The sequence below is a fragment of the Barbatula barbatula genome (genome assembly GCF_947034865.1).
Source record: "Barbatula barbatula genome assembly, chromosome: 24".
NCBI lineage: Eukaryota > Metazoa > Chordata > Actinopteri > Cypriniformes > Nemacheilidae > Barbatula > Barbatula barbatula.
The window spans coordinates 619,109-630,347 of record NC_136787.1 but is presented as its reverse complement, the minus strand read 5'-3'; the positions used below and the strand labels follow the sequence as shown (position 1 = coordinate 630,347).

The following is an 11,239-nucleotide window of genomic DNA, read 5'->3' as shown; positions in this document are numbered from 1 at the left end:
TAAACACAAAGCATCAACAATACATACTTTATTTTATTCTATTGGTAGTCCCAAAAGGATAATTTACCCAAAAATGAACATTCTGTCATCATTTACTAACCTTTGAGTTGTTCTAAAAGTTATAAATGTCGTTGTTTGGAAGAATGGCAAACAGTTGACCCCTATAACTGTATACTTGTGTTGTTCTGTTGAACACAAAAGAAGATATTTTGAAGAATGTATGACAGAAAACAGTTCTGGGGCACGTTTGATTACTATTGTTGTTGTTCCTTCTTTGTGAGTCAATGAGGTCCACGAACTGTTTGTTAAATTTATTTCCCTGTGTAGGAAACAAAGACATGTCCACAGGTTGGAACAACTAGAGAGTGAGTTTCTTTGGTGAACTGTCCCTTAACTTCTTTTGTTACAGAATGCACTTTTGCAAATAGTTTGTATTATGCTCAGAAAGACAAATAAATCATAGGTATAAATGATATAGTAAATGATAATATTACATTATAAATCATCATACAGACAGTTATTGAGATAATGTCTTTGGCACAAGGGGAGCAGCAGTGATGTTTTATGTATCTTATAGTGGCACTAGATTTGACCACAGCTGTAAAATACATCTGGTCCACAATGCTGTTCATGAGAATATGAAACATTTGGTGGTTAAAGGAATAATGACTCACAATTCTGATGTGTGTGTTCCTTTTCATATCATCTGAACAGTGTAACTTCACTAATACGATCATCTACATGAAGTATGTGAAGTTTCTTGAAGTATATGAAGAAGAGTTTGACATTACTCTGAGCCGATGTGTAGTTATTGGTCCAATAGAAGAGAAAGTGTTAGAAGTGACCTATTCATTGGTTCTGTCAGCCTGTAGCTCTGTGTATATTATAACTGTGAGTCACATCAGCCATGTGATCGGACGCTGTGATAAAACAAACAGCTGCTCAGAGATACGGCGTATGCAATACTACTCTATATGTACTCCAGATTCATATGAAATGTGTATGTGTTACCTCCGCATTAAAATATACCATTGGGTATGTGTTTAGGTCAAATGATAATTTTTGTTTCATTTTGTGAACTACTAACAACATTTTTACCATATTCAAATAAAATGTGTTTTTATTTGCATATATTTGGACAAAATGAAAATTGGAGAAACAGAACAGAAAAGATTTTCTCTATTAATTCAGACCTCAAATACTGCAAAGAAAACAAGTTTAGATTCCCTTTTAATCAAAACAACAGTCATATTTCTTTAGGAAAAAGTAAAAAAAACTTTTTTTATTCAGTGTTCATGTGTCATGTTTTCAGTCTTTCACGTTAGATGACTTGATGTCACTTCTGAGGTTTGATTTCGTTGAATTCAATAAACATTGAACTGAAATGGCCACAATACATCTAGAAATGTTGATTTTTTAACGGCTTCTTCATTTTGATAGCGGCTGTATACATAGCTCAATGTCTCATGGTAACAGACAGGGTAGCCTAAGGCAATTGTCTATATTTGACAATTCATCACATTTGATGAACAGCTGTCCTTCAATGATCACATTGCAAAGACAACGCAATCATGCCGATACGCCTTATTTAACATTCGCAAGGTCAGACCCTACCTCACTGAGCATGCGGCACAACTCCTTGTCCAGGCCCTGGTCATCTCAAGGTTGGACTACTGCAATGCTCTCCTTGCTGGTCTTCCTGCAAAGGCTATCAAACCACTTCAGCTGGTTCAAAACACAGCAGCACGCCTCATCTTCCAACAGTCCAAAAGGGCTCATGTGACACCCCTTTTCATCTCTCTCCACTGGCTACCGGTTGAAGCCCGGATCAGATTCAAGTCACTGATGTTTGCCTACAGGACTATCACTGGATCTGCACCTCCATACTTTCACACCCTACTACACTCCTACACCCCATCAATAACCCTGCGTTCAGCAAACCAGCGGTGCCTTGTAATGTCTTCTCATAAGGGCATTAAATCTCTTTCCCGTTCATTGTCCTTCTCAACTCCTTCCTGGTGGAACATTCTTCCTAACTCGGTCCGGTCAACCACATCTCTCACAACCTTCAAAAAACTACTTAAAACACACCTCTTCTGTGAATACTGGACAGACAAATGAAAAACAAATGATAACCCTCTCTCTTCTCTCTTCTCTCTTTTCTCTTCTCTCTTCTCTCAACAGGTAGTGTTCTAGCTTTTGTTGAAACTAGTATCTTTGTATTAGCACCTAATGTATTATTGCTCTATTATGACATATCGCTTATTGCTCCCCGATCTCTCTGTAAGTCACTTTGGATAAAAGCGTCTGCTAAATGACTAAATGTAAATGTCTAAAATGTCTTCATACACGTGCATACCAATCTTCCGCTGTGAACAACGTTCGATAGAAACAGCACATAATGAAGTCCACAGTGGAAGACGATTCTGGTGCATTCAGATAAAGAGTCTGGAGGAAAGCAAATAAGTGTTGTCTTAATTGTAAATGCTGACAGTACGACATGGTTTTGTTTGTATTTTGCTAACTGCTAATGAAGAACTGTCAGTTGATATTCTAGCAGGCTTAAGAAATATCTGACACGTCTGAGCTACCAACCTACATTTCCCATCATCCTCTGGAGTAACGCCGCAAGGATGATTACAACCGCACACTAATATGCAGTTGATTTGCTCTGCCTTTCCTGAGGAGCATAAGAAAGGGAACCCGCCATCACTATTATGTATAACTCAGTGCATCCATCTCGTTTCAGAACACACTTGACTCTCAGTAATATCAGGACAACCTGAAACCCCTCATAAGACATGATAGGATACTACAGTATTCGCACTACGGCTGTTAGTACGCAGGAGCAGTACGCGAGCTCTGGAGTGTGTGCTGGAGGGAGGGGGAGCGGGTCATTGAGTTCATTCGCCTCTCGTTCTCCACAGAGATCCGCTTCTCTCTCTCTCTCTCTCTCTCTCTCTCTCTCTCTCTCTCTCTCTCTCTCTCTCCAGCTGGCAGGAGTAAGTGGCGGATAGACGATGGAGACGAAATACAAGCGCGTTTAAAATACGGTGCAACGAGAAAAAAAGAAAAGAAATGCGCGCGCCTCTGCGTCGCCTCGCGTGACCTTTCGTGAGGACAAAGAGAGTCCGTCGATGAGCCGCTGCTGCCGTTTCCAGGTCAGTGATCATTCTGCGCCCGGTGCGCGGAGAGCGGCGATGAAGCGCGGATCGCTGTGAACGCCGATGGCCGACAGTCAGCGGAGGGGGACGGACAGAGACGGAGGAAGGATGACATCAGGATACCCGCAGCCGTACGCGAGCGGCAAAGCGTCGGACATACAAGAGCTCGCGTCGAAACGCGTGGACATCCAGAAGAAGCGATTCTACCTGGACGTGAAGCAGAGCGCGCGGGGCCGTTTCCTGAAGATCGCCGAGGTGTGGATCGGCCGAGGCAGACACGACAACATACGGAAGAGCAAGCTGACCCTGTCCATGTCGATGGCGCCGGACCTGCGCTACTGTCTGGGGGATTTCATCGACTATTACGCGCACGTCGGACTCCGGGGATGCGCGGCGGCGCCGCCGCGGCCGGACGAGCCGAGCAACGGGCGCAGGAGAGCCGCGGGTCACCCGGCGTCCCCCGCCGGCTCCGCCGCGTCCGAGGAGCAGACGCACCGCGTCCTCAAGAGCGAGTTAATCGAGAGGGACAACAGGAAGTACTATCTGGACCTGAAGGAGAACCAGCGCGGCCGGTTCCTGCGCATCCGACAGACCGTCACGAGAGGACACGGCACTATGGGATACTACGGTCAGGGCATCGAGCAGACCATCGTGCTTCCCGCGCAGGGGCTCATCGAGTTCAGAGACGCGCTATCTCAGCTCATCGACGACTACGGCGACGACGAGCCCGAGCGGGCCGCGCGCAACCACGACGAGTCGCCCGAGCTGCCCGAGGCCGCGTCGTTCCGCGTCGACAACAAGCGCTTTTACTTCGACGTGGGCTCGAACCGCTTCGGCGTGTTCCTCAAGATCAGCGAGGTCCGCCAGCCCTACCGGAACACCATCACCGTCCCTCTGAAGGCCTGGTCCCGCTTCGGCGAGAACTTCATGAGGTACGAGGAGGAGATGCGCCACATCTTCAGCTGTCACAAAGAGAAGAGGACAGACACGGACGAGCACGAGGATTGACACGTCACGACTTTACGCGTTTAACCGTGTACCCGAGCGATACCGCAGCACATTCACATCCCTCCTGTCAATCATCATCATCATCATCTTCATCAATCAATCAATCATGTGTGTCCCACTGCTGGTGAAGCGCGCCGCAGTCATTATTCTGAGCGTGTGTGTGCGCGCGCGCGCGCGTGATCTGGTGAATATTAGGGTTTGACTGACAGGATCAGGGCTTTTGGGTGCTTAAGACTAAAAAACAGCTTCCACTGACACATCGGAAACTCTTGTTTTGTCTCAAAATGCCAAAAATATATCAAAGTCCTGAATTAACCGCACCATACGGTAACATTATAGGTGCATTTGAAATCAATTCATCCTTTATTCCAAGTAGGCCTTTCTTTGTCACTAACAAGTGGATTAAAAAGCTAGTAGGTTGTCAAAGATTTGATTATCTTTCTTGTCAAAATTCCCCATACGCTTTTAAAAATAAAGATGCTTAAAAGGTTCTTCACAGTGGTGCCATAGAAGAACCATGTTTGAAGCGTTCGGGCTCAGCTCTTTCTTACCATTTCATAATCTGAAGAACCTTTTTCATCTTTTGTGAAACAGAAAGGTTCTTTATGGAAGCGTTTAGACAAAAAAGGTTCTTCTATGGCACCGTGAAGCACCTTCGAGTGCACGATAGCGGATTTGCTTAGTAGATTTCTCATACTTGAAGGTCTAAAGATGATCTGAGAAGGTTTCTCAAGCAGGGTGCAGCTATAAATCAGCAAAGCTGTGATGTCGGACGTAACCTCGATTAAAAAAAAAAGCACACAAAAGTGCTTTCCCCATCTGAAATCAGAAACCACCAAAAAGTGCATTAATATATCAAACATACGGGCTGGTTTCCCGGACAGGGGTTAAGACTAAAATTAATGTTTAAGCTGTCCAACCTGACTGACATATCCTCAAATACATCAGTGCCATTGTGTTTGTTTGTAAAAACTAGCCTAGTTCTCTGTCCGGGACCGCCGCCATGATTCTCTGATTGGTTGTACCTGGAAATGGACACTTTTCAAAAAACCTTTAGTTCATTTCAGCATTGAATGCCTGACGGCCATCACGTGTGCAATATTTCCCCTGCACAGGCTCAGCGGCTTTACGTATAGAACTGAGCAAAAAAAATCTGAAAACTACTATTTGTTTTCAGGGCTGTACAATGATATTCATTTTAAGATTTAAAATTGATACAAACATGCACTTAAATTGCAGAGAGAAATAATATATAAGTATATGCTGTAATAAATATAATGACCCATAAACTGCCGTCTTTCCAGATGAGCCGTGTTCTTTTTAAGCTCAAATGTGTTCTATTACATATTTCACAATATATGATTTCATATGTTATGCAAGGATAGAATCTAGACAGTACACTAGAGACTAGTTGCCTTTACCAGACCTTTCTTCTGGCCGCGTAGCAATTGACAGGCATGTTGTTTCTGGTTGAAGCACAGCACAGGTTTGGTGACGTGAAGGTTCACATGTGCAATTACTGTCCAGCTGACAAAAAAGCTAGTTTTTGAAATACCTTTCTCTTCAAGCGTGTGTGTATGCGTGTGTGTTTATGTCTCATAACAGAATCTAAGAATTAAGGGTACGTTTCATTGGTCGGCGTTTAGACGCTGACCCCTCCCACAGGAAGCACTTTATTGCAACAGCACATTTAGCTTCAGCGTTCATCCGTGGCCCACGTGACAATGTGTCATGACGTCCCTCATCTGTTCACCGGTGCAGTATCACGGAGAGTTTCTTCACACAACACATTGAACATGACAAGGGCTGTTAGCTGCGTTCTCTCTTCCCCCGTCTGTCCTGCAGTGCCCTTTGTTATGGACCACCAAGCAGTGAACATGAACCGTGTGCACTTTTCTTAAGAGTTGAAGGACAGGTTTGTTCGGTCAAACCCTGCTTGTTATACGTGTATGTGCAATGCATGACCAGAAGAGAGCAGTGTTCATATAATCTTCTTTAATTCATGGCTGCTTTGTAAATGTCCTTTTATTGCAAATGTACACGAGCTTTTTTTAAAGAAAAGATTAGGATCTGTTTTTCATGACGTGTCAGTCTGTAACCAGGTTAATTCAGTTTCTGTTCATTGAAATCAAATAAAAATGATTGGAAAATGAAAACATTTTTGGAAACGAAAATCAAATAAACGGATATAAAGCACTAAAATGATCAACAAAAACTCAAATAAAAACGAGTTCATCTTGTATAACAGCATTATTCATTTGTAAAATGACAAAAGCATACAGCAAAATGGCTAAAACTTAAACTCAAAGTCTACACATAAAAGCTCATTTCAAATATGAATCAAAACTATAATAACTCTGGTCTGTAAGGCTGAAACTTGGATTCATGAATTTGGACTGTTATGCATGACGTCTGCTGGAGTCACAACGTTTAACCCATAGGCCTTCACATCACCACTGGAAAGGTTGCTTGCTTTCATCTCCACCGAAAGAAAATCACAGATCATCATGATGAGTTAAACAAAATCTCTTCTCTTATCTGGGCAAAACGTGTGATGACACATGCATAGAGCTCGTTCTGTATTCAACATTTGTAGTTGTGTGGGTAACGTGATGTGTTTCAAAGAAAAGAGAAACAAGATGGATTTTTCCAGACATTTTTATCTTTGTGTTTATGAGCTGCAGTTGGAGTGAAGAAGTGTCGGTGTTTGTTCAATGATTTCAAAAGAAGAAAACTACGTTTTGGTGTTTTTTCCGCTAACGTAACGTACAACTTGAGTGTGTCCTCCTCCCGTAGACCCTTCAGATATATAACACGACTGAAAAACAAGAAGTCTAGTAGCACTTTTCTTTCATGTGGGTACTGTATTGGTTTCTGTTGAACATGTATGGTACGGTATAAATATTCCTTCTTTGCCTTGTAATGTTTTTAAAAGGTGGAAACACGTAGGAAACGTATCCTAGGAAGTTTTACATATGACGTTCATGCATGCCGACAGTTGGGTCCTAACAAATATATTCAGAATATGGTGCTATACGAGAACTTCAAACGGTGCTGAACAGGACCCCAGCTGCATGCATGTCCAATGAGAATGGAAACGGCGACGCGAGCTGTGTTTTTTGTGTAACTGTAAATCATGCATACTGCTGCTGCTGCTGCTGCTGCTGCTGGTTTGTGCGGTTGTGAGTTTCAGACATGTTTGGATAGTGACAGATGGTGAAACTTCTGGAAACATGAAGTTAAAAACGTGTGAATTGTGACTGAGACTCAGACTGTCCCGGCAGGACTGTACACGGGTCTGTATGGTGGAGATCTTCACCAAAGTTCATGATGAAATGTGCAATGTGCAATTTACAGTTACCCAATATTTGTGTGTAAACGTTCCACAGACAATCTAATAAAGTACAACTTTTTTATGTTTCAATGTCTCTTGGGTTTTTCACATTTCAAGTCAGGTCAGCTTTATATATGTAGCGCTTTTTACAATGTTCATTTTTACAAAGCAGCTGTACAAGAAAACATTGAGTACAAGCAAAACATATAAGGTTATGGAAGTCAAAACGCAGGTGAAATATCAGACACACAATACGTAAATTCCTATATGCAGTGTTAATGAAATAAAACTATAAAATTCTGTTTCAGCTAAAACTTCAGCACATGTCAAATCCATATATCACTAGCATGATTTTGTATTTTCTTTAATGATAGTTCACCTTCAAAATGAAAATTCTGTTCTTTCTTCTGCAGAACACAAAAGAAGATATTTTGAAGAATGTTGGTAACTGGTCCCCAATGACTTGCATTGGTTTTGTGTTCGTACAATAGAAGTGAATGGGGACCAACCTTTTTGGTAAATATCAAAATATCTTCTTTTTTGTTTTTTTGCAGAAGAAAGAAAATCACACAGGTTTGAAGTGACATATCTTGGGAGTAAATGATGACCGGATTTTCATTTCAAATGTGAATTATTCCTTCAAGCTGTATGTGTGTGAAAGTGTTTACTGTTGAGATCAATTCAACTCAAACTGCTCAAATGTTCCCTAAACATTTTTTTTCTAAACTTTATTGGAACTTTCATTTGAAGTGAAGGTAATAGTTGTTTAACAGGAGGTGATGGATCTGGTTTGAGTATTGTTGTTGGAGTAGTGTTTTGTGGTTAACAGTAGTTTTCTGTTAAGACATTATACAGGTGATCTGTGTTTGCTTTGGTAAACATAAACCCTGTTTGTTAATACTGTATCTTCTGCCTTTCCACACATGTAAAGTGTGTTTCTGTGGAGTTCTATACTGACATGATTTTCTTTCTTTGAGCCGTTCAGGTTAATTTGGGAATAGAACCCAAAACTGTGAAATGTATAGGCAGCTGAGGTTTAGGGCCACTATTGAATTACACAAGTTTTATTGTTTGTTCATTAGGGAATAGATGTCCAGTGTAAACTCACAGGTATTATGCATGAATCAGAAAATTGTAGATATAGCTTGATATGACACGCCATCTCATGCTGTGTGGAGTTCACTTCAATAACTTTTACATTCTTCTTAATTGTATCCCCGAAACACCACTTATAGGTGACTATTTATCAGGGCTTAGGGAGGTGGGCCTGAGTCATTTTCAGGGCCCCCTTCATGTTGAAATGGAATCATTTGTTAACATGTGCTTGTTAGCATTAGTACATGCTCTTTCCAATGACCGACAAGGACACTTGTTCATTGGTTTACACGTTTATTGTTCTTGCTTTGACAGTGGAGGCATTCTTACTCAAAAAAGAGCGAATGTGTGTGTTTTCTCATATGTCCATTGGATCTTGAGAGATTATACCTGTCGATATAAAATGTATGCACATTTGTTTTATCTAGAATGTCTAATATACAAAATTATGTTCTTTGATGGATAGATATGGTCACCAAGACAGGATATTTACACTTAATGTATGTACATTCCAAAAGTTTAGGGCAACATAGTTGCACGTTGATATTGTGTGTTAGAAAATATACTGTAAACTTAATGTGAAACATAAGATAAACACTACAGTGCTATTTAAACGCACATGACAAGCCATTAATGCCATTTGAGCAGTACATAAACACTACTAAGTCACCATGAAATCCAACAAGAACATTTGAAATGTTTTACACAGTGATTATTATAATTGATTTATCCGTGCACACCATTCATTTTCTTCTTCATTTGCACATGTAATCCTTAAACAAAAACATTAAGCTCCTTTCACAACTACTCTTCACCAAATGATGTCAGCCACAGAAAAGAGGTAGGACTATACTGACTGACCAATGACCTGGGCTGTGTCCGAGATCAGCCACTATACCCTCATTCGCTATTCTCTAATAAAGTCCACTTTAAGGAGCGGGTGAAAACGAGTGAGTAAATTTGGACACTGGAAATGCTGCTGGAACCATCTGCCGATACGTGGGAATTCATTCAGCGCGAGCATCACAGGATGGCTAGTTTTGCCCTCCCCTTCTGGCCCAATTTACAACAATGCAAAATAAAGTCCCTCCCTATTTTTTTAACTTCAGAAGCTGTGGCCTATTACTAAACAAATCAAATAAATGAGAGCATGTGGGGCAGGGCTTATGGGCTGTAGCCCCAGTCAAGCCCAATGGTAAGTACGGCCATCCTTATTGGGGTCAAGCCCTAAATCATCCAGAGACAGTGCTGACAAAAAGTTGTTAAAATATTTTCTATTGGTAAATCCTTTTCGTGTGGCGCTTCACCGAATTTGACAAAAAGCTGGCCAAAATGGATTTGATGCTGTATCTGCGCCAAACTTTCACGTATCGACACGAAACTTGGTAGGTCTCATAACAAGCCCGACATGAGGTAACATGCCACCTGGTAGTCCAAAGTGACGAAAAATTCCTATATAACTTTGCTTATAACGTCCGAACGGTTGGTCTAAAAATAGAAAGTTGGTCTGGTTAGTTGGGGGGTGTCATGCTGAGTTGAACGATATCCAGTTTTCCCATGTCAGACAGTTTGGGTGTCGGCCATGTTGAATAATGAAGCAAAATGCTGTATTTTACAAACGGAATAGTGTATCTTTACGAAATGCACCATGCCTTGAAAAAGCCTGTAAAGTTTCGGACCAGCAACACCTAGTGGCGAAGACATTTACAGGCCTACAACTTTGTCTTCGGTTGACTCATATTTGTGAGAGTCATGTTCTTAGATTTCCGAATCCTTGCCAAGTCCAACGATACCAAACATGCCTTACGGTCCTGCCTTACGGTTTGGCCTGTAGTGTGATTTAGCGCAAAAATAACTCTGCAACCGTTTTTCCGATCGAGACGAAACCAGCATAGGAACATTTAGTGGTTTACTAAAAGGTTTTTAGCCAAATGTCAAAATTTCCATGGTAAGTGGCCAAAAAATGCAGAAGAGTTTGGCTGTTTTTTGCTTTTCTGAATGTATATGCTTATAACTTGTAAACAAAATGAGATATTTCCACTGAATTTAAGTTGATGTTGATTTATGGGCACAGTCAAAAACACGCAAACCGAATATTTCTGATTATAATCTGCAAGTTGAAGGATGTACTGTTACTCCAACTAATACAGTAAAAGATCTAGGCGTTATATTAGACAGCAACCTGAAAATCACATCTCAAATGTCACAAAAACAGCCTTTTTCCACCTAAGAAATGTTGCCAAGTTACGAAATATTCTGTGTGTTGCTGACGCAGAGAAGCTTATTCATGCATTTATGACCTCAAGACTTGACTACTGTAATGCGCTACTTAGTGTTTGTCCTGCATCATCAATAAACAAACTACAGTTAGTTCAGAACGCAGCTGCCAGAGTTCTAACCAGGTCCAGAAAATACCATCACATAACCCCAATGTTATCAACCCGTCACAGGCTACACATTAAGTATCGTATTGACTTTAAAGTTCTTTTAATCACTTATAAAGCCTTAAAGGGTTTAGCCCCTACCTACCTAACAGAGCTTCTATCACACTACAACCCATCACGCTCTCTAAGATCTCAAAACTCTTTTGATAACACGTAGAATAACTAAATCCACCAAAGGGGGTCGAGCTTTCTCA

General features: G+C 41.2%; 1 protein-coding gene across 1 annotated transcript; it reads left to right on the top strand.

The window, feature by feature from the left end:
* Nucleotides 1-2,987: 2,987 nt before the first annotated feature.
* Nucleotides 2,988-7,586, top strand: purg (purine-rich element binding protein G). The gene has a single exon (XM_079448012.1). The coding sequence runs from the start codon at nt 3,228-3,230 to the stop codon at nt 4,170-4,172; it is 945 nt and encodes a 314-aa protein (XP_079304138.1). The 5' UTR covers nt 2,988-3,227; the 3' UTR covers nt 4,173-7,586.
* The last annotated feature ends 3,653 nt before the right edge of the window (nt 7,587-11,239 follow it).

Bases quoted from the DNA above. Each gene is read 5' to 3' on its own strand.
- purg (XM_079448012.1), top strand. From the start codon at position 3,228: ATGGCCGACAGTCAGCGGAGGGGGACGGACAGAGACGGAGGAAGGATG.